Source organism: Thamnophis sirtalis, unplaced genomic scaffold (assembly GCF_051295495.1).
Source record: "Thamnophis sirtalis isolate CommonGarterSnake01/CBP01778 unplaced genomic scaffold, rThaSir2_p1.2 scaffold_5, whole genome shotgun sequence".
Lineage (NCBI taxonomy): Eukaryota > Metazoa > Chordata > Lepidosauria > Squamata > Natricidae > Thamnophis > Thamnophis sirtalis.
Genome location: NW_028261385.1, coordinates 136,047,111 through 136,075,040, shown reverse-complemented (window position 1 = coordinate 136,075,040; position 27,930 = coordinate 136,047,111). Strand labels below are relative to the sequence as shown.

General features: G+C 42.1%; 1 protein-coding gene across 1 annotated transcript in view; it reads right to left on the bottom strand.

Moving 5' to 3' along the window:
• HS1BP3 (HCLS1 binding protein 3) overlaps positions 1 to 27,930 on the bottom strand; it is a 48,647-nt gene that overhangs the window by 19,540 nt on the left and 1,177 nt on the right. Inside the window, exons 2-4 of the mRNA XM_087716967.1 lie at positions 21,992 to 22,157; positions 16,068 to 16,275; positions 14,979 to 15,183 (exon numbers count right to left, since the gene is read on the bottom strand). Of these exons, the coding sequence (XP_087573093.1) occupies positions 14,979 to 15,183; positions 16,068 to 16,275; positions 21,992 to 22,157 (579 nt within the window). The remainder of the gene's footprint in view (positions 1 to 14,978; positions 15,184 to 16,067; positions 16,276 to 21,991; positions 22,158 to 27,930) is intronic.

The window sequence follows — 27,930 nt, the reverse complement described above, 5'->3', positions numbered from 1 at the left end:
GCAGCAAAAGCCAGGAAAACCTAGCTGAAACGAAGAGCTAAAGCAGGCATTCCAATAACGTCTTGTTCTAGTAGCCAATGACAACCAGCAAAGGATACTTAGAAGAGTACTGGCCACGTCAATGCCAATTTGTTTGAATGACTTTATTCGTAAGGAGGAGGCCGTACATTCACAATTATCTACATACACACCGCGAATAAGGCTTTTAAAAGCCCAACTGGGCTGAAGCTTATTAGAAGGGGAAAGGGGAGGGATGAACAAAAGGCAATTGAAATCCACTCCCATTAACACTTTCTACTGTCAACAAAAGAGCTCTGTGAATCGAATGATTCAACATTTCCTGTTCCTCACAGGCAGAAGCCTTGGGAGCACTTGATGAGGTAATGCACATTTGGAATCCTCGGGGCGGAAGAGCTGAGTCATGCTATTATCATCAATCCTCTCAGACAAAATAGGCTTCAAGGTCTCCCCTCCCCAGCTCCATGGCTCGAGAAGAAAGAAGGCAAATATGCTGTGGCACATGTCTGTTTGTCCTGTGAAAAAGGTACCCGCTTGGCCAGAATCATATACGCACAAAATTGGAAAAACGATAGCATCCCCTATGATGGAATGGTGATTTTAAAAAGTGTTAGAATGTGCAGAGATGGATAGGCTAATAATGTAAATAAAAGAAAGAGGAGAAACAGAATACTATTTGATGTGGAACACATGGTATAGTTGGTTAGAGAATAGAAAGATCAAGTATGTTAAAGTAAATTAAGAGGTGACAAAAATGCAATATATATAGTGATGTGTTGTGGCCCAGCAGGAGCCGTTGGAGCTGCCACCAGACTCCGACAGCAAGGGGCCCTATGAGTTGGCTCTGGAGGATGTGGAGGACCCTGGACAGGGTTCCGACTCCGAGCAGGGCGCAGAGAGGCTGGTTGGCCATCAGGAGGCGCCTGAGCCTTGGACCAGTGTGGAGGAGACAAGGGAGAGTGATCCGGACGTCAACAGTGAGTTGTTCCTGCCACCAAAGAGCTAATAGGCATCAGGAACAGTTGCGCAATTACAGGAGGTAATTGCACTCAGCTGATGGTCATTAGGCTCCTCTCCAGACTATAAAAGGACGGCTTGTGCACACGCCCCTCTTGCAGAAGTCAATGCAGGAACTAATGTCGGAGAACATTATTGTGAGCTTGGCAGGCTGGATTGCTGCCAAGCCTTATCTGTGTTTATTGCTGCCCAAGCTTGTCTGTGCTGGTTTGTTGCCAAGGACCTGTCTGTCTGTTAATTAAATGCCGTAAGTTATCTTTGGCTCGGAGTGTGTGTTGGTGTGGGACAAGGGGGGGTCAGAACAGTGATGTAACTATAATAATGCCATACTGTATAAAATAGATACATCCATAAAAGGAAACAAAGAATAATGTAAATAACATATGTACATATGAGATATATCGATACCGGAGTGTTGTAAAGATTGAAATTGTGACACAAAATGAAGAAAATTGTTCAATTAAAAATATTTTTTTTAAAAAGGAAAAGGTACTTGGTTATTGCTCCCAAATTGCAAAGGGGCTACAAACGCTTCTCCAGCTTGACCTCTTTAGAACACAATAACCTCTCAAAATTCTTTTTTCCCCCTTCTTTTTCCAAGTCTCCAAGCCTTTGGTCCTTTTGATGAAAAGTCACCTCACCGAAGATTGGCCTTTCCCATCATACTCAGATTTTTTTAAAATGTCTAAGAATGAGGACTCAAAAGGGCTGCATTTGGTAAAAAAAAAAAACCAAACCATTAACCACTTCTATTGTCTCACCAACCCACTCAAAGAAACATTTTCCCAAAGTCATTCGCTCAGGCTGAACTGCACTGCACTGAACATTCATTGCATCATACCGTCCAATTTCATATATGAAATGGTATAGGGTCTCCTGCTTGAGCAGGGGGTTGGACTAGAAGACCATCAAGGTCCCTTCCAGCTCTATTCTGATTGAGTGAGTGAGTGAGAATGAGTGGGTGAAATGAAGCTGCAAAAGACTGGCTGATAGCTAAATACACTACAGAAAAAAGAAGAGAGGTGGAAGGCCTACAAAAGCGGCTGTAGAATTTAAGCTACAAATGTGAATTTGCGGATGTCTAGCCAATTCTGCCCTACAAATGAGCTGCCGACCCCAAATGGTTGTGGCGTAGCAAAATAGCCACGTCCTCAAGCACCCGAAAGAAGAACTTCTCTGGGTAGAAAAAGGATGTCAGGAACAAGATTTCTGATAGAATCATAAGGTTGAAGGGACCTTAGAGGTCTTCTAGTCAAACCCACTGCCCAAGGCAAGAGTCCTAATGCGATTGACTTGCATTCTCACAAACACACTCATCTTTACTGTCAATGTCTAGACCAGGGGTGTCAAACTCAAGGCACAGGAGCTGGATCTGGCCTCCGGGGTGCTTAGATCTCACCTACAGGGCCACCCTGGAAACAGCCATTTTTGCTGGCAGAACTCTTGGGCCATCACAGGGGTTCCACCACAAAACCGCGTTCGACTAAAGCGCGCTCGACGAAACCGCGTACCTGACATCATCACAGCGCGACGAAAAAAGTATGCTGTGAGCACTAAAGCTAAAATTAACCCCTAAACCTAAACCTAACCCCCCGAAACCTAAACCTAACCCTAAACCTAACCCTAAACCTAACCCTAAACCTAACCCTAACCCTAAACCTAACCCTAAACCTAACCCTTAACCTAACGCTAACCCTTAACCTAACCCTAAACCTAACCCTAATGCTTAACCTAACCCTAAACCTAACCCTAACCCTTAACCTAATCCTAAACCTAACCCTTACCTTAACGTGAATCGGCTTGCTTTCAAAGCGCTTTTTAAACCGCCCTTTTTTCTCCGCGGTCGCTGTTGTCACGCTGCTGATGACGTCAGCGACGCGCTTTAATCGGGCACGCTTTAGTGGACCGCGGTTTTGTCGTGCCACGATCACAGGCACCCCTGACACAAGTGACATATAGCTGGCCACCCCCACCCCGCCTTCAAAGGTCAAACACAATGCTGATGCGGCCCTCAATGAAATCAGATTTGACGCCCCTGGTCTAGACCTATTTTCAGTGCAGGGAAGAGTGAGGGTATATGAGAGAGAGGGGGAGAGGGAGGGAGGGAGACGGAGAGAGAGATCCACCATTGGAAGTTTTGATATGCTGGAGCAGATGAACATTTTTGTAAACTCAGTTGTTCTTTTTGCGGACCATAACGTAATTATTTTGACAGGCAAACTCCCTGACCCAAGCAGATTTTATAGCTTTGAACAAATAACTGATATCTCTCAATTTCACTTTTTCCTAGTTTGTACAATTGAAGCAGCAAACTTGCAACACAATTCATGGAAGGGAAAACACAATAGAAACAGTAAAAAAAAAAAAAAAGTAGGACATTAAAGCATTTTGCAAGGATGGGGTTTTTTTTTTGTTTTGTTTTGTTTTTGTGGGATATTTTAAGTCTCTGTGACATTGAGAACTATTTTCCCCCCGTTAAGCATTTAAAATTATTGCCCTAAAAATGCTTGCTGCGGATTTTGATAGAACTTGGAAATGAGATTTATTTTGAGGCTGAAATATTTTCCTGGAAATGTAATGCTACAACTGATGGACCTTTAGCTCACTGTATAATTATGTGCAGATATACTAGCTATAACAGCTATAAAAATATGCTTTCCTGCTGATTTAGGTTAAAAGTTCAAACAAAGCAAAGCTATACATGTCCTTTTTTTTCTGAACGCTTAAAAAGAATATTCACAGGCCTAAATGTAGGATTGCCACCTTTCCTGGATTGACCTAGAGACTTTAGTTTGAATCCCTTATTTCTGAAATATGTGTGATGATGGGAAGGAAATTCCTCTCCTGCACCCAGCAATGCTTGCTAGGTCATTTGTCAATATGGATTTACTACTCGTTCAAAAATCCTCGTCCTCCTTCATTGTAATTAAAAATACTCCGCCTGACAGATGATCATTCATTTCCAGACAGTTGTTCATAAGTGATTCCTCTTACAAAGCTGTGTCTCTCGCAAATACAAGGGCAGGGCACAGGTCCTCCAGCTGGCCTCACCAGAACACAGAATAGCACTTAAAGGTTAAGGCAGAGTGGCCAGGCCGCAATCAGCCTAAAGTGGCCAATAGGAATGGAATGGGTCCCACCAGTGAGATTCAGCCAGTTCGGGCCAGTTCAGGTGAACCGGTTATTTTGAAGATTGAAGGCGGACCAGAGCCAGGACCTCCAAACAGCAAAGGTTTATTCAAGAGAACGAACAGATGACAGCGATTCAAAGAAGCAGAATCCGCGCCAAGGTATTTATATGCGGTTTGTAAAACGGGGAACCAATAGGGAGCCGGGTACTGTCCAGCAACTGCTGACGCAGTACCTCGGCCAATCAGAATGTGTTAGCTGGCTAGCAACAGGCTATGCTGCGTCCCAGCCAATCAGGGCGCAGCATAGGCTGTTGCTGGCCCTTTAGGAGTTTTTACTAATATTCTACAGGTTATTGAATTGCTGGCTGGCCCCGCCCCTTCCAGGAGTCTCCCCACACACCATTTTGGCTCCCAGGTAACGGCAGGGAGGCCTGCTAGATCCAAAATGGGGCGCGGGGGGGACAGCACAGCCCCCCCGTGGCCCCTTTTTGCTCCCAGGAGGCTACAGGGAGGCCTACTAGGCCCAAAACAGAACATGGGGGATGCAGCGTAGCCCTTCGCGGCCCATTTTTGCTCCCAGGGGGGTGCAGGAGGCCAAGTGCTGCCTGTCAAACCCCCTTGCCACACCCACCCAGCCAGTCATTAGGGCAGAGAATCAGTTGTTAAATTATTTGAATCCCACCACTGGATCCCACTTATGATGGAGTAGCTGAGAAGCATAACAAATGCATCTAGATAAGAAAGGAAACCTCAGTGCAGCTACGGATGACTTAAAGCTACTTTAAGTGTGAACACAACCATTGCCATGGGGTGAGGTTTCACCACTTTGCTGCTGCTGCTGCTATCTCCACCCTGGTGAATTAAGTGATGCCATGAAGCAGAGGTGGGTTGCTGCCGGTTCAGCCCGAATCGGATGAACCAGTAGTACTGGCGGCAGGAGGCTCCACCCACCTACCTGGATGCTTCTGCACATGCACAGAAGCGTCAGGTGCACACACGCAGGAGCCACCGGAACCCTTAGTAAAAAAAATTAGCAACCCACCTCTGCTATGGATGTATGTCCTGGTGTCTGGAGGCTGAGGTTCTGGGCAGGGAGCAACAGGCTTCAGCTGAACTCTGTCAAGACTAAGTTCCTCTAGATATGGAGACTTTATGGTTCCAGGCCGGGACTTGGCCATCTTTGGTGTCAATCGTTGTTAGGAAGAGCCTTGCACAACTTCTCACTTCACCTAAGGATTTTCTATATTTCTTTTCTCTACTATTTATTTCTTAGTGTAGATTGCTGTGTGCTGCCCAGAGTCCCTTTTGATGAAATGAACAACTATATAAATTTGATAAATAAATATACATACATACCGAGGCTTACAAACTTGATTTTATTCATGTATTTCTTCTGCTATTTCCTCACCCTGCATGCATGCTGCTCTTAAACTCTAAAGGGGTTAAATCCAGCAATATATTAGTAACTGGTGGTATAAGAGTGTTCGCCACTGTAGGAACAATCTTCCCTTGAGACCAAATCAAGAAATAATGAGAGTTAATTGGGACTAAAGTACTATTTGGCACTGCAGGAACAAACTTCCTGCAAGAGCACTCTAATATATATTTTTTTTAAATCAGAATTACCATCTATACTCAGGGAAACTTGTAAAATCATCACAACTGTGATAATTGCTCTTACCTGGCACCTATGGTGGGTTTTTTTTCCCCAACACAGAGGGGGAAATTATTGGGTTATTCTGAATTGGCATGTAGATGTTTTTTGCTGATCCATTATCAAGATACATTCTGCCTATCAGCTTACAGAAACTGTCATTTACAGTAAATGGCAAAGTGCACTGAAAAGAGTGGGGGGAAACATGAAGAGGTGTTTCTGTATTTGCTGGATTCTTGTTGGGTTGTGTCCAGAGGTGGGTTCCTACCAGTTCGCACCTATTCCGTAGAACCGGTTCGTCAAATCTACCGGACCAGTTAGAAGAGGTTCCACCAGTGGACCCGGAAAGCAGGCCACATCTACAGAAGAGGTTCCAAAATTTTTTGAAACCCATCACTGGTTGTGTCCATTAGACCAAGAGCTCGTCAAGTAGATTTAAATACCTATATCTTTCAACACTGTCATTATCTTGGGAGAAAATCTAAGCAAAGTTGAGTGATTCTTGGATGGGAATCTATGCTAAAATCTCAGGGCTGTAGAATAGATTGGAAAACAGCAAAATCTCCCCCCACCCCCATCCCAAAAAAGATACTCGCCAACCACTTTTCTACTGTCCAAAGAATCAATGTGACTCAGCCCATGTACCCAACAAGAGTATGACACAAACTTGCATTTACCTAGTAACACCTTTATGTCCCACCAGGGACTATAGAAAAATCACAGCCCATAGTATTTGCCCAGCCAATTTGATCTGTCAGGGCTGATGCATTTCCTTCCAGAATCAGGGAAGTGTGCCTTCTCTGCAGCAATGCCTGCCTTCTGGAATGAGGTTCCCACTGAGATCCAGATGGCTGCCAGCCTGCTGGTGTTTCAAAATGACTTGAAGGCTTGGCTCTTCCCCCAGGGAGAGTGAATGAAACTCTCTTGCACTTATTTTGTTTCTTTCCTTTCCTTCTTTTTTCCCTTCCTTCCTTCCTTCCTCCCTTCCCTCCTGTCTGTCCAGTTTTTATCATCTTCATTATAATTTATTCTTCATTTTCGTTTCTTTGTTTTCATATTCTTTTTTTCTTGTAAGCTACCAGAATTGTTGGAGTTGGGTAGCATACAAATTTAACAATGAATCACATTTCATATACTGTATGTTTCCTTTTCAGGAAAAATTAAATAAATCCTAATATCTCAGTGGTGGGTTTCAAAAATTGTTCGAACCTACTCTGTGGATGTGACCTCCTTTGTGGGAGTGGCTTGTCGCCCATGTGACCGGATGGGAGTGGCTTGCCGCCAATGTGACCGGATATGAAGATGCCGATGACACTTGTCAGAACCACCTTAAATTACCTCACACACAGCACTGGCATGCATGAGAATATGGTGTAAACTTGTTTTTTAAAAGGCATCTTTGGTTTGCGTTAAAACAACTTCAACACACGCAATGTTCTGATTGCGCCAGAAATGCAGCAGTCATCCTTACCTTTCACAGAGGCACTGAGTTTTATAAATATGAGCATGATAGTGTAGAATAATCCTATCCAAGGACCAGTGGTGGGTTTCAAAAAACTTTGGAAACTCTTCTGTAGGTGTGGCCTGCTTTCCGGGTCCACTGGTGGAACCTCTTCTAACCGGTTCGGTAGATTTGACGAATCGGTTCTACCGAATAGGTGCGAACTGGTAGGAACCCACCTCTGAAATATCTCCTATTTTTAGAGATATCTGTTTATGGATAGTTTCGATAATATCTTACTTTTGGAGATAGAATACTGGGTAGATAAACTGCCTATAAGCTCACTTTTGTGCATCCTGATCAAACCAAGTGTTCCAGGAGAATTTTTATTAGGATTTTTTTTACTGTATAAGTGCTGGATAAAAACACATGCTTGGAAGGAAAGAGAGAAGCCAAGGTCAAGTGAAAAATCATAGAACTGAGAAGCTACTAACCCATTGTGATGGTTTTGACAAGTGGCCGGGATTGGAAGTATGACAGGGCTGATGTCACTTAGTCCTAGTTAATGGTCATCCCCCCCCTTTCAGGACTTGGCTTGTAACTTGGACGTCAAAAGTAAAATCACAAAAACTGTGCAGCAACCTACTTGAACAACCCAAGGACCTCTGAGCTGTTGGCCAAAGCAGACGCAGGCTTCAATTTATACAGGTAGTCCTCACTTACAACAGTTCATTTAGTGACTATTCGAAGTTACTATTGCACTGGAAAAAAATGAGTTATGACCATTTTTCACACTTATAACTGTTGCAGCATCCCCACAGTCACATGATTTACATTTGGAGGCTTGACAACTGGTTCATTTTTATGACCGTTGCAGTGTCCTGAAGTCACATTGATCGCCTTTTACGACCATCTGACAAGCAAAGTCAACGGGGAGGCCAGATTCACATTGCAACGGGGTTATTAAATTGACAACTGCACTGATTCACTTAACAAATGTGGCAACGAAAGTTGTAAAATGGGGCAAAGCTCACTTAACAAATGTCTCGCTTAGCAACAGAAATTCTGGGTTCAGTTGTGGTCATAAGCTGAGGACTACCTGTACATCAAGACAACCTTTTATTTTTGTTATTTAGGGTATCATCCAGGCAATTAGTTACTAAATGAGTTTATTATAAAAAAAACCCTACTCTCACATATTCTTCTACTATTTAAAATAACATAGAAACTACTTCAAAAGCCAAAATTGCTTAGGACAACGTGATAACCAAAATGCCCAAAGCATTGATCAATTTTAATGCAGTTAATTGCTTACCTTAAAATGAATAGTGACTTTCAAACTACAATGTGGCATTCTAAGGACTTCCCGAATCCCTCCATCAAATCCTATTCATTGGCAACAGAGGTTTGTATTCAACTGGTTTGGACTGGTTCGGGCGAACGGGTAGCAGAAATTTTGAGTAAAGTTCAGAGAACCGGTAAATAGTACCTTTGGTTGGCCCTGCCCTCCCGCCCCCGTCGTTCCCTGTCTATATTCCCTTGTTTTTTAGCTCAGCTGATCCGCGCGGCAGAGCGGATTGCCGAGCCTCCGCTGAGCTAAAAAAACAGCTCAGCTCACCAGCGCTGACACCGTGGGTGGACTTTGAGTGCTGCGTGCACGCGAAGCGCTCTCTCATAGAACCGGTAGGAAAAGATTTGGAATCCCACCACTGATCGGCAACCATAGGATTTTCACCAGAATCATGAAAGCAGCACCACAGTATTTGCTGAAAGGTTCAGCTCTTTCATACATATCTGTGAGGGTGTGCCAGATGTACAAAAGGATGGATCTTGCAGGGCAATGCCACAATGCTGCTTTTATCAGTTTGACACACACCCCTTGCCTCCTGCCCTCATATGGTACAAACCCTGTCCCTTAGAAAAGATGGAAGATATTGTCTCCATTGGGAATATCTGCTTCAAGGCACCTGACGTGCTCTCAAAGAGCAGTTCTTAAAGGCTTCCCTTGTTGCTCCCTACATCAATAGAGATGATCAGGGATGCATGTTCTGTGGTGCAATGAAATATCTGCAAACACACAGCTGAGCTCAAACAACACCAAGGACCCCCAGAGAATATTCCATATCCTTTTGTTGCTACCTTGTAAACATCTAAAGTTTTACAGCCCAAATATGATAGGTTATTTTTCTTTTGTTACTTTACTATATAGAAAAAGAAATTGTGGGGAAAAAATACAAAAAGAAAGAAAAAGGAGGAAAACATTTTATTATATGAGAAGAGCCTAGCTTTTTAAACAACCCTGACCATATGAAATATTCTTATTAGTCTTCCCATTATGTTGATCAAAAGCCATCTCATAAATAGAGTGTAAATACATCCATCCACCCACCCAAGATTGTAAATCCAGGACGGAATTGTCTTTTCATCCTAAAGCAAGGGTGGGTTTCTCCCAGTTCGCACTGGTACGCCAGAACCGGTTCGTGAAATTTAGTGTACCTTTTGGAACCCGTTCCAAAAGGAAGGAAGGAAGGAAGGAATGGGGAGAGATACACACAAGAAAGGAAGGAAGGAAGGAATGGAGGGAGAGTGAGAGAAAAAAGAGAGACAGATAGAAAGAGAAAGAGAGAAAGAAAGAAAGGAAAAAAGAAAAAGAAAGAAAAAGAAAGTGGGAGAGAGACACGAAAGAAAGAGGGGGAGAGAGACAGAAGGAAGGAAGGAAGGAAGGAAGGAAGGAAGGAAGGAAGGAAGGAAGGAAGGAAGGAAAAGAAAGAGAATTTATGACCACAATTAAACCCAAAATTTTGGTTGCTAAGCAAGAGCATTGTTAAGTGAGTTTCACCATATTTTCCAAGTTGGCCACACCCACTCAGTCACACGCCCACCAAGTCATGCCCGTCGGGTCACATGACCACCGAGCCACTCCCACAAAACAGGCCACACCTACAGAATAGGTTCTAAAAAAATTTGAAACCCACCACTGTCCTAAAGGTATACTTTTTTTACCTACACGATCTCAGAAAATGCATATTTCTTCATTCAGTGATAAATTTCAAATGTTTAGATGTGCATGCTTCCTTTCAGGATAAGTGAAATTATACAAATTACATAAACAAAATAAGCAGCAGCCAAAGGAATTACAAACAAAGGAAAGAATAGGACAGCCAACTGAATCTAGTTTGCAGCCACACCACTCAATATATATTTTCATATCTTTCAGTTCTTGAGATCCATCTTGCTTCCATCCCATCCATGCACCATTTTGTAATTGATTTTTTTGTTCTTTTAATTTTTTCCGCCTCTCTCTTTTAGGAGATTTCATCAACTTCTCCAGCCACAGCCTCCTTAAATTTCTCTTTCCCTCACTGTATTCTTCCTCTTATAATTGCTTTGTGCTTCACTCATCATTCCTTTTCCTTATATGACCAAACTATCTTACTACATTTTGTACTGGTTCAACATTCATTCATCCCCCCTTCATTCTTGACTCTATCTCTCCTTGTTTTATCATCCACACTTAAGTACCCAATTCCCACTGCAGTCAATTTAATGTTTCTCCTTCAAGACTCAAATCTCAGCTCCAGATAACAAATCACTTAGGAGTGAAGTACTAAAAAAATAATCAAATAGGAAACAAGTCTAATGGGAAGTTGAATACACACATACACACCATGCTGTGAAGGATTAAATGCTGTAAGGGCCATCAAACTAAATTTAAGAATATCAGCTTATTAACACTTTCCATTTTAAATTTAGTTGGAGTAGCTTTAATGTAAAAAAGGATCTAAGCTTGATTAAACTTTCTAGTCATAGTTATCTAATCCACAGATAAATTAAAAACATATTTCAGACACTTATGGAGAACATCAGGGAATGTTTAGCAGAGCCATAGTTAACAAATCCTATATAGTTAATAAAATATTTAATCACAAGTATTAAAAATATCCTTCTGGCTCAGTCATTTCTCATTCTGCCACAAATTTTAGAGACTCCTAATCTAAATTATTCTATCTCACGCAGATTTTGAATTTCCATTAATATATACTTGATATATACTTGTTCTTCTGATCTAGAATGAAGATATTTCTCAGGCAGGAAACATACACTACTAATAAAACAAATTAACTTTAATGTTTACATTCTATAAAATTTTACATTCTACAAAATGACTAAAGATGACACAAATAGAAATACTGCATATTAACAACCCAATATTTGAAGAAAAGAATATTCATTTAATTGAAACACACTCAAAACCAAAGAAGTTGAAAACTAAGAAATTTTAAAAACCAACAAAGAAATAAGATACTTTAAAAGAGTAAAAGAAAGCAAAAGTTAAAAATTGAGAGGGGTCAGCAACTATTACTACTGGGGACTTCTTAGCTGACGTATATTGAAAATACAATAGAACATAATTTCCCACAGTCAAGTCCCATGTCTCTCTAAAAATATGGACTGTAAAATTAAATTAAATTAAAATTAAATTCTGCTACTTCTTTGCTGCAGGTGATCCCAGAATAATAAATTTTTCTATATCTTTTAGATCAGAAAGTTTATTTGGACTAATTATTTAAATTTTAATGCTGGACTCTGGAAGAGGTTGTGGGTACTCCCATCATCGGAGGTTTTTAAGAAGAGATTGGACAATAATTTGTTTGGAATGGTGTAGGGTCTTCTGCTTGGACAGGGAGTTGGACCAGAAGACCTCCAAGGTACCTTCTAACTCTGTTATTCTGTATTCTGCATCTAGAGTATTCAGGGAGGAGAAGGTAAATGCAAAATCAAATTCAATGATGGGTAAATTGGTTCCCTTCCAAAAGTTTTGGATTTTGATTCAAATTAGATTCGACCAACAAGGCCCATGCAAGTGATCCTGAATTATATATACAACACACAATAGCAGAGTTAGAAGGGACCTTGGGGTCTTCTAGTCCAACCCCCTGCCTAGGCAGGAAACCCTATACCATTTCAGACAAATGGCTATCCAACATCTTCTTAAAGACTTCCAGTGTTGGGGCATTCACGACTTCTGGAGGCAAGCTGTTCCACTGATCAATTGTTCTAACTGTCAGGAAATTTCTCCTCAGTTCTAAGTTGCTTCTCCCCTTGATCAGTTTCCACCCATTACTTCTTGTTCTACCCTCAGGAGCCTGGGAGAATAGTTTGACTCCCTCTTCTTTGTGGCAACCCTTGAGATATTGGAAGACTGCTATCATGTCTCCCCTAGTCCTTCTCTTCATTAAACTAGACATACTCAGTTCCTGCAACCGTTCTTTATATGTTTTAGCCTCCAGTCCCCTAATTATCTTTGTTGCTCTTCTCTGCATTCTTTCTAGAGTCTCCACATCTTTTCTACATCCTGGTGACCAAAACTGAATGCAGTATTCCAAGTGTGGCCTTACCAAGGCGTTATAAAGTGGTATTAACATATAATGCAGAAAAAAATATCTGATAGGTGTCAGGTTTCATGTTTGCCCTTCCAGCCTCATCAAGGAACTTAAGCAGGTTTAATTCTAACTACATATCTCTAGGAGGCCTTGATCAGAGCAACTCATGCCCTTGTCCTCTCCCAATTGGATTACTGCAACGCACACCGCACAGGGCTTCTTTCGAAAAGTACTTTGAAAACTGCACCCTATCCAAAGTGCATCAGTTTGGTCACTGATGGATGAGATCTACTGTTCACATATTAATACCAATACTTTACCATAATGCTTCCGGGTACAACTTAAAGTGCCAGTGTATGAATGGCTATTTTTAAAAAAAACCAAAAGAATAACTCTGTAAACTGCTTAGAGAGGGCTGTAAAACACTATAAAGCAGTATATAAGCCTGTGCTATTGCTATTTAATCTTTAAAATCCAAAATGGCTTGGCCTTTGGGTACCTACATAGCTACTGGCTTCAGTGGTTCCTACTGATCCAGTAACATATGGATCAGTGGCAGGATTCAAAATTTTTTACTACCGGTTCGATGGGCGTGGTTTGGTGGGTGTGATGTGGCTTGATGGGCATAGCTTGGTGAGCATGGCTTGGTGAGCATGGCAGGAGAAGAACACTGTAAAACCTCCATTCCCATCCCACTCCAGGGGAAGGTTACTGCAAAATCCCCATTCCCTTCTAATCAGGTGGGACTCAGGAGGCAGAAAATAGATGGGGGCGGGGCCAGTCAGAGGTGGTATTTATCGGTTTTCCGAACTACTCAAAATTTCCGCTACCAGTTCTCCTCGTTTTATCACTACTGAGCTTTTAAGAAGCCTTAAATACTGAATGGTTCAGAAGGGCATTTATTTCATACCGGTCATCAATATTTCTTTTATTGTTGTTGTTAGCAATAGCAATAGCAATAGCAGTTAGACTTATATACCGCTTCATAGGGCTTTCAGCCCTCTCTAAGCAGTTTACAGAGTCAGCATATTGCCCCCAACAACAATCCGGGTCCTCATTTTACCCACCTCGGAAGGATGGAAGGCTGAGTCAACCCTGAGCCAGTGAGATTTGAACAGCCGAACTGCAGAACTGCAGTCAGCTGAAGTAGCCTGCAGTACTGCATTTAACCACTGCGCCACCTCGGCTCGTTACAGAAATGGGTGGTAAGAGTTTGACAGTTTTAAAAAAATTATTACTGTTCTTGTATTTCTATATTACTGTTACCTTTATTTTGATTTATTGTACACTGTCAGACTCGGAGGATGCTTCTGAGTGTTAATAAATACATAAAAGTGATACTGTCATAAAATATGGGAAACTATCTTGTTTCATATATCAAACATCTGATTCTTGCCCCTGGAGTTTCAAAGATTCCCTTTCCCCTTGATAATTTGTGCAGCTGTTAAAACAATACTATTCTGCCATGCTTTTGCAAAAGATGAAAGGTTTCTACTGGCCATCTAGGAGATTTCTATTACATGCATGCCTTTCTTGTATTCTGTATTTTTATTCTGTTTGTCCACAACCTTGATTGTGCTAGCTTACAAAAAAAGGTGAAATAATAGCAATTACTTCAACTCTTTTACTGGTTGCCATTTCTTAACTATGAGCAGAAAGTTATTGAATCATCCAACGCTGTTTGAACTTTCACCAGTCAAACTACATTCTCCCCCTCCCTTTATTTCAGTTGTTTTGCATTTCTTTTAGTAACCCTCAGAACAACTATTGGCAATTCTAAAATGCTTTTTAAGAAATTAATTCTGAATTCAACTTGGCTGCAAAAATTCAGAATTTCGATGACAGCAAAGAGCAGGCGGTGTGGGGGCGGGAACCTAACACTTTGGGGCTGCCTGATAGCCCTCTGTAGTTTTACACAACCATAAATACGATGGGATAAGGTAAAGGTAAAGATTCCCCTTGCACATATGTGCTAGTCGTTCCTGACTCTAGGGGGCGGTGCTCATCTCTGTTTCAAAGCCAAAAGAACCAGCGCTGTCTGACGACGTCTCCATGGTCATGTGGCCAGCATGACTAAATGTCAAAGGTGCATGGAACACTGTTCCCTTCCCACCAAAGGTGGTTCCTATTTTTTTACTTGCATTTTTACATGGTTTCAAACTGCTAGGTGGGCCGAAGCTGGAACAAGTAACGGGAGCTCACTCCGTTAGAGGCATTAGGGATTTGAACTGCCGAACTACTGATCTTAGTCTTAGCTTAACTGCAATCCTAGCCACTGAGCTACCACGTACCTAGCTCTAATGTAGGAAAAACAAAATTGAAAAAGGGCATACTTGAGGACGCCAAGTGGATCCACGTCACTCTCTTCCTCTTCTGTTTCCTTTTTGGCCTCCTGGCTTTTAAACGAACTGAATTGAGAAATGACATCAGGTATTTTTTCCTCTTTGAAAAAATCAAAGCCTTCAGGGTCCTCATCCTCTTCTTCCTTCTTGGGAAGGTTTTTACTCTTGACATCAATCACACTGGCGGATCTGGTTCCTGACAAAAGAGGCAGAGAAAAATGAATGGAAGGGTACACAACAGACACAGGCAGGGGTGGGCTTTAAAAATTTCAGCAAGGGTTCTCTGCCCAGTTGTTGGGTGCCCGTGGCCTGCACCATGGGGGGGTGGGAGTTTTCACCTTCCCCAGGCTCCGGAGGCTTTCCTTGAGCCTATGGGAGGGCAAAAACTGCCTCCCCCAGGCTCTGGAGGCTGGAAACGGGCCCGTTTCTGGGCTTCCAGAACTTCCATGAGCCCTGTTTTTCTCCCTCCCGGAGCCTCCACACATGCCCTGCATTTACCTCACATCCAAAATGGGTCGCGTGGAGACTCCTGGGAAGGGAGGGGTGGAGTGGGAAGGGAAGGGCCAGCCAGAGGGGGGATTTGGAGGTTCTCTGAACCGGCCATAACGTTAGCTACGAGTTCTCCTGAATCCGGGCGAACCCGTAGCAGCTCACCCCCTTGACACAGGTATTATTTCTCTACATGAGTATCACCAACAGCTACCCAGTATTCTTATTCTGGAACAAAATGAGCCTTTTGCATGTGAAAACCAGTACATTTCCACACCATGTAAATAATTTGTGGCAATAAATATATGTTACTTAGGTCCCGTTTGAACAATAGTTTTCTATTTCTGTATCCCCCAGAAACTAACATTCTCGGAAACCTAACATCCTCACATCCAGACAACATGTTACTGTGCATTTGTAGTATTATATTGGTAGGGAAGCAAACCAAAAGTATCCTCCATTAAATATTTGTGACAATGGGAATTTAACGTAGATTTTAAGTGGAATGCTGCTGATTTTGCAAAGTTCCAAGAGTTGATCCATGGCCTATTTCTTAAAACTCCACTCAATGTAAAGAATGTTTTAATTTACCCAGAAATTCCATTAACTCGGGGCTTGATGCGAGAACCACATCTTTAGAAATCAATCCCATAATCTCATTGAAGGCAGCTCTTCGTTCTCGAATATCCGATTCTCCAACAAAAAGCACTTTTCTTGGCAAAGGCGGGAGAGAGGTTTGTGGGTAACGTGTGACAAGTTTTTGATAAAACTCATCAATATCACTGTACTTCTTAGAAACCTGTAACGTAGGGAGAAAAATATTCATTCTAAGCGACAGGCATAAACATGCAACCAACCACACTAACAATTCTGAAAGAAAATACAACATTTCTCACGCATCATATGTGGGCAATTACCCTAGGCCAGGAATAAGTAGGGGTAATATTTTCAGTTGTTTTTTTTTTTTAGTGACCTTGAATAAACTACATAAATGTGTTAAGCCTCTCAGAAGTTTAATAGGTTCCACCACAAAACCACGCTCAACTAAACCGCGTCGCTGACGTCATCAACAGGGCGACAACAGCGCGGAGACAGAAGCACGCTGTAAATCCTAAACCTAAAATTAACCCCTAAACCTAAACCTAACCCCCCTAAACCTAATCCTAAACCTAATCCTAAACCTAACCCTTACCTTAAGCTGAATTGGCTTGCTTTCAAAGCGCTATTTAAAGCGCCCTTCTTTCTCCGCGCTGGCTGTTGTCGCCCTGTTGATGACGTCAGCGACGCGATTTAATCAGGCACGGTTTAGTCGAGCGCGGTTTTGACGGGTCATGGTTTAATAGATCTCTTTTAAAGTTTATATGTTAGTGTACATAACTAAAGGTGCCAATTTATTGCCAATCGGGAGTGGTTCTGTGGGTTAGAAAAATAGATCTGTGCCATTTACTGTAAATTTCCATTCTTGCAGTAGGTGAACTTGGTGATTTCAGCAAACGGGACTATTAATATTCTCAAAATTATTGTATCACCTAGAGCTGTGATGGCGAACCCATGGCATGCATGCCAGAAGTGGCACACAGAGCCATCTCTCTGGGCACGCAAACCATTGCCCTTACGGGTTCCAGTGTGCCCGCCAGCTGATCTTCACGCACACGGGAGCGCTGGAAACCGGAAGAGCAGCCACCCAGTGCACATGCACGCTCTTGCGGTTTCCAGTGTGCACATGCACTAGTTCCATTTTCGCTGGTAGAGGCACCATGGGCTGATCCTGTACTGTTCCTAGGGCAGCCCCACAGGCCAGATCTAAGCACCCTGTGGGCCGGCCATATCCAGCCCGCTGGCCTTGAATTTGACACTCCTGCTCTAAAAGAACATAATCATATTTATGCCCCTGTGAGTACTGGCAAGAGTCAGGGCAGTGATCAGGGGCCCAGGCAATTGGTTCTTTTGGATCCAGAGCAGTGGTGGGATTCAAATAATTTAACAACAAGCATTCGCTGGCTGGGGAATTCTGGGAGTTGAAGTCCGGACATCTTCAAGTTGCCAAGGTTGAGAAACACTGCACTAGTGTGTGTTGCAGATGAAAGGGGGAGGGGGACCATTGCCCAAAAGGCCATTTTTGCCTCCATGACTAAAACATGGCTTTATAAATAATTTACAGGATGGAATGGACGGGATATTTATCACTTTTGCTGACTACAGCAAGCCTCGGGAGCTTTGCCTTAGAGAACAAGATTGCATTGCAAAGTTATTTTGACAGATTAAGCCCCGAGTCTGTTCCATCAGGACTATGTTCAAGAGTGATAAATATAAAGTCCAACAGTTGGGTTGGATAAATCAAATACATAGGTACAGTACTGGAGAGGTAAGGTTTGGCAGTCGGGTATGCACGAAATATCACCAGGTGAACATGAGTAAGGCATATAATACAAGAGCTGAAAAGGCCAGGGCAAAGTTGGCCCCTTAGAAACATGGGCATGTTGCATCCATTACAGGAGGCAGTAGTTTTATTGTGTACTCTGCATTGGAAAAGCACGTCTTGGAGTTGTGTGCTTAGTTTGGGGAAACTGCTTTAAAAGAGAAACGGAGTGGGTTTGGAGGACAACTATGACAAGTGTTTGGGAAGCCAATCTCTGTAAAGGAAGAATTATATCAGGCACATTTAGATCGTGGCACGACAAAACCGCGAAGCCCTTATCCGCGGCGATATAAGCACGTCGCTAAAGCCGCGACGTCATCACCGCACGTCATCACCACCGCGACAACAGCGCGGCAACAGAAGGGCGCTTTAAAACGGCGCCACAGCAGAAAGCCGATTTCAATTAAGGTAAGGGTTAGGATTAGGTTTAGGGGTTTGTTTTAGGGTTTGTTTTAGGGTTAGGTTTAGGGTTAGGGTTAGGTTTAGGTTTAGGGTTAGGGTTAGGTTTAGGGTACTGAGTGCTTGGGAATGCGCGGATTTGCCTTCCGCGATTATGTCATCGCGGTAGGGTCGCGTTTTTCCTTAGCGCTTCTAACGGCGCTAATTAGTCTTCGCGCTTATGTCTCCGCGGATAAGGGCTTCGCGGATTTGTGGTGGAACCCATTTAGATAGCAAAAGGGAAGATTAGAAGGAGATAGGACAGCCATCTACAAATATCTAAAAGAGATCACATGCATAAAGGAAACCACCTGTTCTTTGCTAAAAGTGAGCATGATAAGGACATAGGTGGGTTCTGGCAGGCACTATTGCCAGTTCGCTCGTGTGCGTGCCACGTGTGCATGCGCAGTGCAATAACAATTGTTCTGCACATGCGCAGAAGTGAAAAACAAGATGGCGCCACCGAGGCCCGGAGAACCGGTTCGGGGGCATGGCAGGCCTGGGTCGCTGTCGGTTCCAGAGACCCAGGCTGCCAAACCACTACCGGTTCGGCCAAACCAGTCCGAACCAGTAGGAACCCACCACTGTAAGGACCAATGGTTTTTTTTAAAAAATTAAGCAGGGAGAATCGGGAGGAATACTGAGGAATTTCCTGATAGGACGAAATATTAAGCAGTGGAAATGTCTATCAAAAGCAGTGGTGAGCGCTGGGAGATTTCAATCAGGGGCTGGATGGCATTTGCTTGAGATGGTTTTATGGATTCCTACACTGAACAAGGAATTGAACCAGAGGCCTTAACCAGCCTTTCTCAACATTTTCCCCCCTGGAGGAACTTTTGAAATAATTTTCAAGTCCCAGGGAACCCATACATAAAAGGTATTATACCTACAGCTCGCAGAACATTTGCAGGATAAGTAAGCAGAGTCACAGACAGTGAGTAAAAATACCCACCACACTTCAAACTTTAGCTCTTTGTGGCACAGGAAGTTAAAAGGACAATGCTTTTTTTTAAAAAAGAAATTAATCATGATCTCTTGTGGAATCCTAGGGTTCTTGAGAGAGGCTTGTTTAAGAAGGTCCCCTTAAGCTAAGACATTGTTTAATTCTACTGCCTCTTTCTGGAGTGGTGATCTCTTACAACTATTAACTCCAGCAATGCTCACAAAGAATACTCTGAATAAAGAGCATACACTTTTTCTAAGGCTCCATTGTCCACTGATAATTTACAAGCTAACTGAAGAAGAAAAGCCATTTTGTGGCTAAAAGGCAACTAAACAAGACTGAAAGCAGAGATAAAGCAGTGTTTTAAACATTGTGTTGAGCCATGTTGTATCCTATAGCTCAGAGCAGCATTGAGCATCTCATCAGAGAAACAGAACAAATACCCAATCTTTGTTTCAAACATTAGCCTTTGTTTACAGAATTAAAACTTATTCTGTGACATTATAAAAAAAAACCTCTTTACCTTCTATTATAGAATAAATGCAAGTTACATACAAATGTAGGAAAACCCTTTGGTTTCAAAAGAGAGCAAAGTGTTACACAACTGTTAGAAAAGCTTCAATGGTTTTGTCTAGCATGAAATCATGATTTCAGATTTCAGGCTGACATCCTGCCAACATGATTACAGTTTCAACAGGGCTTGAGTGCCCTCTGCTGGAACTGGCCATGTTTATCCCTATCAAAAGAATGGAAGTCTGGTTTTCTTCATTTTGCTACAGAAAATCCACCTCTATCCAAATAATGTCAAAGCAGCTGAGCGGAATAAGTGTGCAGAAGTGTGTTTATGGTTTGAGTGATGTTTCTCAAGCTGTGCAAATCTGGAAGCCATCTGTAGTGCACTTTGCATTTTGGGATCTTGCCCTACTACTGAAGCAGCACTTGGAATTCCCTTCCTCAGTTCTGTTATCTGGAACAGCATTAGCAACATTTCTCCAATTAAAGTAAACCCAAACACACATTGCTCGTTAATTGGCTTACAACAAAATGCATACGACAGCAACATACAATACAAACATACAATACAAAACCCAACCCCGTAGGCTCCAACATCAAAGACCTAACAATATGACCCCTTCAAAGAACTTTGGAAAACTTTGCTTTTTTCCCATGCTGTGGCATAGGCAGAAGTGTATATCCATCTGAATAGGAGTGCGTTTAATAAAGTTGTAGCATGATTGTTTGCCATTATGGCCCTCTTTTATTCCCTTATTTTCTTTATTAATGTCATCTAGTTGGGTTCTGTTTTAACATGTACAGGTTTATCATTTAAATTTTAAAAAACAGCTCCGTTGGGCAATCTTATACATTCAAATTATTAATCTGACCAGCAGTTTACCAGATATGGTGGGATTTAATGCAGAACACAAGAAGATATCTCTTTAGAGAGTCTCACTTATTTCCAGGACTGGCTTTTCAAAAGATTATGATGAGCCAGATATCTCAACCTTGACAGCTTAATACAAAGGAAAGAATACTTTTAAAGGAATTCATAACAGGAGCTAGGAACCTATGGAAACTGCTGGAAAATTACCAACAAATACAGAATACAAAGTACTTCAGATGGCTTTCTAGACTCTGGCTCGCTCTCATTGGCTGAGCTCTGTGAATTCTTAGTAACCGCCACGCTGTCTGGGGAATTCTAGGAACTGAAGTCCAAACAGCTGGAGGACTCCCAAGTTAGGAAAAATTAACTTTGGGCTTTTAGTCGACCTTGTTACAGCATCTGGTTGTGTAAAGAGCAACACCAACTCAGCTTTAACTCTCACATTGGGATTTAAGATTTCACATTTAATCGTACGCGACTGAGTATTCCTCCACTAAAATAAGCAAAACCCTTCCACGTAGAATGTAAGCATAGCCGAGAAAATTTCCCCCAACAATCCAGTATTCAAGGTAATAAAAGCATCCAGTCATCATATGCTGTCTGAGATAGGTAGTCCTCAACTTACAACAGTTCATTTAGTGACCATTCAAAGTTACAGCCACACTGAAAAAAAGTGACTCACGGCCATTCTTCACCCTTACGACCATTACAGTATCACCATGGTCATATGATCAAAATTAGCAACTGACTCATATTTATGACCGTTGCAGTGCCCCGGGGACATGTGATCCCCCTTGTAACCTTCTGACAATGGGGAAGCAGAGATTCACTTAACAACATTACTAACCTAACAACTTCAGTGATTCACTTAACAACTATGGCAATAAAAGTCATAAAATTGAACATAATTACAAATGTCTCACTTAGCAACAGAACATTTGGGGTCAATTGTGGTTGTAAGTCAAGGACTATCTGTATAGTCCAGATCCAATGTTATCCTTTTGCTAAGACCAGGCATGTGCCTAATTCTTCATGAGGAAGGACTTTGGTGCCACTGCCATTAGCTATGAAGCTTCAAAAATCCTACATAGCTTTATTCATATTCTCTCCCATCCACAAAGAAATGATTTTACTACATTTGGGTTTTGTGCTTCATTTCTTTTCCCCGCTTTTAATTTTATTTATCTTCCTTTATTCTTGGTCTGTTTTCATAGTATAATTCATGATATATTTTTTTAATCTATGTTGCCTGGAGTGAAATTAATAAGTTTGGCTTCTCATTGTTTTGAAGCGAATTGCGTACAAAATACATTTACAAATGATTTCATTACCATAAACTGAATGTTGTCTTCGGATTTGTGCTTGGCAGATTTGAACACAGCCAGCTGGGTAACTACTAAAATATTATATTCCACATGGCCAGACATCATCTTTCCTCGTATTTCTTGGTACTCTGGGACTGACAGGTCTATTCCTGTATGGCCATTCTGAAGATGTCTGCAGAGGTAAAAACATGAATTTCAAAGATAGAGTATATTCTCTTAATTATGACACTGGTTCATGGGTTTTCAGATCTGGGGGGCGGGGGAGAGATATTATCATTTGGAAGTAAAAATTATACAATAAGCTGGGATACTTGGCAAATTTGATTATGGAGATTCTCAGTCATACAGAGCAGCGATGGGATTAAAAAAATTTTTACCACCGGTTCTGTGGATGTGGCTTGGTGGGCATGGTGTGGCTTGTTGGGCGTGGCAGGGGAAGGATACTGCAAAATCTCCATTCCCTCCTCATTCCAAGGGGAGGTTATTGCGAAATCCCCATTTCCTCCCAATCAGCTGGGACTCGGGAGACAGAGAATAGATGGGGATGGGGCCAGTCAGAGGTGGCATTTACCGATTCTCCGAACTACTCAAAATTTCTGCTACCGGTTCTCCACAACTGATCAGAACCTGCTGAATACCAACTCCGATCCAGGCCATGGCTGTGCCAAAGGTGCTTTTTCAAAAGGCAAATGGAAAAACAAAGTCCAGTTTCCTTTTGAAAAAGCACCTTTGCCTAATTTGAAATTTTTAAGAGAGGAAAAAAGAGAAAATGTGAAGCTATTTTATTTAGGACAAGTTTGTCTGTTTGATACAGAAATAATACTTTCTGCCAATACAAAGCAACTGATCTATATATTCATGTGTGTGTGTGTGTGTGTGTGTGTGTGTGTGTGTGTGTGTGTGTTTTATTTGTGCTGATAAATAAATAAAGGGAGACTAGTATAGATCTATTTCTATTTCGAACCTGTGCTGTATTGCATCTTAGGCAAATGTCTTAGCCATTAAGCCACAGGTCTCCTCCTTATCAGCTGAAGCCAGGGAAGAAGGTATATATTTAGAGTCACAACCCCTGGTAAGCCCCAATTAGCACAGGTTCGAATCCTAGTAAGGGTATGGCTAGCTGATGAGAGCTAAATAGCTTGAAATAGATCTATACTAGTCTCCCTTTATTTATTTATCAGCACAAATAAAAAACACAAATATAACAAAGGCAACAGTAAAAATATTGGGTTTCTGTCGTGATGGACTCTTGTGACGAGCCGATTGACAGATGATGAAAGCAGTTAGCTTCCTCCCATAATTGGGGCTTACCAGGGGTTGTGACACACTCTCTCTCTCTCCCCCTCTCTCTCTCTCCCCCCTCCCTCTCCCTCCCCATCTATCTATCTATCTATCTATCTATCTATCTATCTATCTATCTATCTATCTATCTATCTATCTATATGAATGATAGGGCTCTAAATAGCTTCAGTTTCATAGTCACCAGGCAAGTTAGGTGACATTAAAGGATAGTGATGCCTTTGTCATTAGACTTCCTTGCCACAGAATCAGCATGTACGATCATAGTTGCATGGGGAAGCGTTCAATATTAATTAAATAACCAAAATTTTCCAGCAACACCTTTGCACCAGTTCACAACTGTAATGGCAACTGTAATGCTACATTATCTGCACTGGTTTCCATTTCCCTTCCAGGTGCTGATTATTATTTTAAAGTCCTACATGCTACAGGCCCAGATTACTTGTGGGACCACTTCTCTCTGATGGTATCTGTCCATCCAAAGAGGTTAGATAATCCTCTTCCGTAAATGTTGCCATCTGTTGGGATTTAGGAGGCATGCCTTCTCATTGGAAATCAGAGTTCCCTACCCTTTTAGCCTTCTGGAAGTCTGTGAAGACCTGGCTGTTCCCCCCAAGCACTGGCTTGAATGGAGGGTTGAACTCTAAGGATGCTTGGTCTGGTGTCTGAATAGGGGACGGGTATATTTTCAGCTATGTTTTATGGATTGTTCTGAGCTACCTAGAATCACTGTGTGAGAGAGGTGGCCCTATAAGTCGAAGGAAGGAAGGAAGGAAGGAAGGAAGGAAGGAAGGAAGGAAGGAAGGAAGGAAGGAAGGAAGGAAGGATTGATTGATTCTGCTCTGTATAGAGAATTAGGCAGGCGAGACAAGTTGCACAGTAACAAACAACCTTTATTGTAATAGGTAACAGTGCAAAGCGCAAGGCAACTGCTGAACCAGTGATAACAACATTGGCCGTCTGACAGCTCTTTATATAGTAGCTGTCAGACGGCTGAACCAATCAGAAGGCTGTGTTTTCCCACTGAAAGGCTGCTCGTGTCTTAGCCAATCAGAGGAGTCCTGCAGCTGGCAATGCTTTTGACAGCATCGTAAGCCCGAGGACTTAACAGATCCTATGGCCCTTCCAACTCAGTAGTCAAAGTTGCGATAGATTTGGTCAACTTTCTGTAAATGTGGTATAAGGATGTAAACTTCAGTGGCTGTTTTGAATGCATACCCCAATCCCTAGATTTCCTAATATTTATTATTATTAGCAGATTGCTAAATCGGAAATTATTTAAAACCATTTCATCCCACTCCGTGTATTTGCTAGGGTCACTGAAATAATATATTGCACAATCTTGATTTTTTTAAAATAGAAATAATTATCTTAGAACTTATAAAGGATAACCCCACAACCATAAATTTGTATTATACAAGACAGGCCAAGGCTTATTTTGGGGCTGAAGAGCTACATAAACTGTCTCCCTTCTGAACATTCATTAAATAAGGAACTGGGAATCAGTAACTAATGTTACTTTCTTAAATCACTTCTCAAACACAAACTACCGTATTTTTCGGAGTATAAGACACATCGGAGTATAAGATGCACCAAGGTTGTAAAGAGGCAATTTTTTTTAAAAAAAGTAGGTAGGTATAGATAGAGGGATAGAGAGAAATACAGTAGGTAGGTAGGGAGAGAGAGAGTAGTTAGGTAGGTAGATAAAGGGAGAGAGAGAGAGAGAGGGAGAGGGAGAGGGAGAGGGAGAGAGAAAGAGAGAGAGTAGGTAGGTAGGTAGGTAGGTAGGTAGGTAGGTAGGTAGGAAGAGTGTGTAGGTAGGTAGGTAGAGGGATAGAGAGAAAGAAAGAGAGAGAAATACAGTAGATAGGTAGGGAGAGAAAGAAAGAGAGTAGGTAGGTAGATAGAGGGATAGAGAGATACAGTAGGTAGGTAGGGAGAGAGTGAGTGTGTAGGTAGGTAGAGGGATAGAGACACAGAAATAGAAAGAGAGAGAGAGAAATACAGTAGATAGGTAGGGAGAGAGAGGGAGGGAGGGAGGGAGGGAGGGAGGGAGGTAGGTAGGTAGGTAGATGGATAGAGAGAGAGAAATACAGTAGGTAGGTAGGGAGAGGGGGGAGAGGGTAGGTAGATGTTTCCAGGTGTATTTATCCATGTTCTGGAGCAATCTGCAGGACTTAAGACTTTGTTTCTGCTGGCACAGTGCTTGATCAATGTAATTCTCATCAATCAGTTAAAGAGCTTTCCAATAGGGAAAAAAAAGTTTTTGCACTCTGCAAACTTCCCAAAAACGGCCCTTTTTTTTTTTTTTTAAGAGAGGCATGAATAGCCTTGCGGGGGCTTGCAGAGTGCTCCTGGGGTTGGGGGGGGGCAAAAATGTGCAAAAAATGGCCCATTTTTCGTGAAAACGGGCCCATTTTTTGTCAAAAGAATTGCATGCACACCCTTATCGAGGCTTAGAGTGCTGCTGGAGACCAGGGGGGCAAAAAATGGCCCATCCTTTGCTCATTTCTGCCCTCTTAGGAGCTCTCTGAAAGCCTCCAAAAGTATTCACGGCCATTTTGGTGAAGAGGGCAGGGCTTCGGAGGCAAAAAATACTGGATTCGATGTATAAGATGCACCTGGATTTTCAGCCTCTTTTTTGAGGAAAAATGGTGCGTCTTATACTCCGAAATATATGGTATGTGTTTGCCTTCAAGAAGCTGCATCCCTCCACATACGCCTATCTTGTGATGCAGAACAGCTCCTGCATGGTGCTGTCATTTGGACTGTGAAATTCTGTTTTTCACAACAGAATGTTTTGTTACACCAGGACGTGTATTTCACAACTAAGCCTCTTTCATTTCAACCTGGTTAGTACTAGGATGGAAGTAGGAAAACGTCTCAGAAAATGAAGTAGCTAATTTTTATCCATGCTGTTGCCAAGAAAACTGGCAAAGCTAATTTGTCTGTTTACGTCACCTTAAAGTTTGACCCGAGGGCATCTTCACCTTAAGGCTAACCACATGTAAACAAGTTATCTGTATTTTCCATTCTCTTTTTTTTTCTCCCCATGAGAGACTGCAAACAGAAGTTCTCTCCAGCAAATATTGATGGCAGTAGAGTTTAAATACCGTAGCTATGAAGAAGGGAGCCTTGTGAATTAACCCAAGCTTAATCCAAGTTTCCTATTCATTCTCATCAATAAGCAAAGCAGATGCAGTATGCATAAATATCAGCATTAGTTTAACAGAGATTTATTTATATCCTGTTTTTTAGAAATAACTCAAAGTGGCAAACATACCTAATATTCCTTCCACCTATTTTCCCAACAATAACCCTGTGAGGTGATTTGGGCTGAGAGACTGGTCCAAGGTCATCTAGTTGGCATTCATGTCTAAGGCAGGACTAGAACTCACAATCACCTGCTTTCTAGCCTGGTGCTAGGCTATACTGGCTCTACCAGACCATGTTGGCTTCCATATGATATATAAGTTTGCAATAACATAAAGGAAGTCATTGGACTGAAGGAATTGATGAAAGAAATGTCCTTCTGGGTTCGTCTCCAAGTGGGGAAAAAGACACTGGAGACATGGAGGCTGCTTGGAAAGATGATTTATTGGTGGACAGGACCACATGGCTTGAGCCCTGAACAGAAAAGGTGATCACATGCTTCAGTGTTGGTGGAGAAGAAGAGAAGGGCTGAGGGAGGGGCTTGCTAGGCTTTTTATAACCTGTTCAGTCCCACCTCTCTCTTTCCTGTTCCTGTGTAAGAAATGTATTCTGATTGGTTGTCAGACTCCCATAGGGCCATGCAGGGGCAACTCTCTAGACTGTGTTTTGAATCCAGGTTTGGTTGAGTTCTCAGATGCCATGTGGTGAGTTGGGGGCCAATATTATCATGCTTTAATCCCATCCCCCTGCAGCTGAAGGGGAGAACTCTTTATTATGTAAAGTGGACTAGCTTGGCCTTCTTAATGGCCCATTGACCAAGTGAGGATGGGTAGGAAGCTACAGGGAGCTATTCTGTCTTTTAAAACATGTTTCCTTCTTTTCACATCCAGAGAAATATTCTGCCTTTTCAATATTTCCTAGGATATTTCATTTTTCTGGGAGAGGGCTGGGTGATAACTTCCTACAGAATGAAGTAACTCTGGGAAGGGGCTAAATCGTGATAAATTACTGCACAGCCTGAATCCCCCATCATCCAGTGCAATGGTGAGGGATGCTGGGAACTGTAGCTCAGTCACCAGAGTTTCCTTAAAAGAAATGGTCTCTTCAGCTTGCTAGGACCTCAACAGGCACTTTCAGGACAGGGGTTTTTTTGGGGGGGGGGGGCGGAGGGAGAACAATAAACAGCTACAAAGATATCAAAGATTGAATTTTGGCAACTCTTTTACAACACAACTTTGGACTTCCTACAAATGATCCTTTAAGTTGAGAAGCAAAGAAAGGCAGCATAAAAATGGCAAAACCTACAGCTGTTACTTATTTTAATACTATTATTTCTAATAGTAACCTGAGACCAAAAGCTAGTGAGCCCAACACCTTTGCTTTGGAGCCTGGCAATATGTTTAGGAACCACCGTGTGAATTTCACCTGAGCAGACAACAGTTTTAAAACTTTTCAGAAAGAAAGAAATTACAGGGACCCCTCAATTTATGACC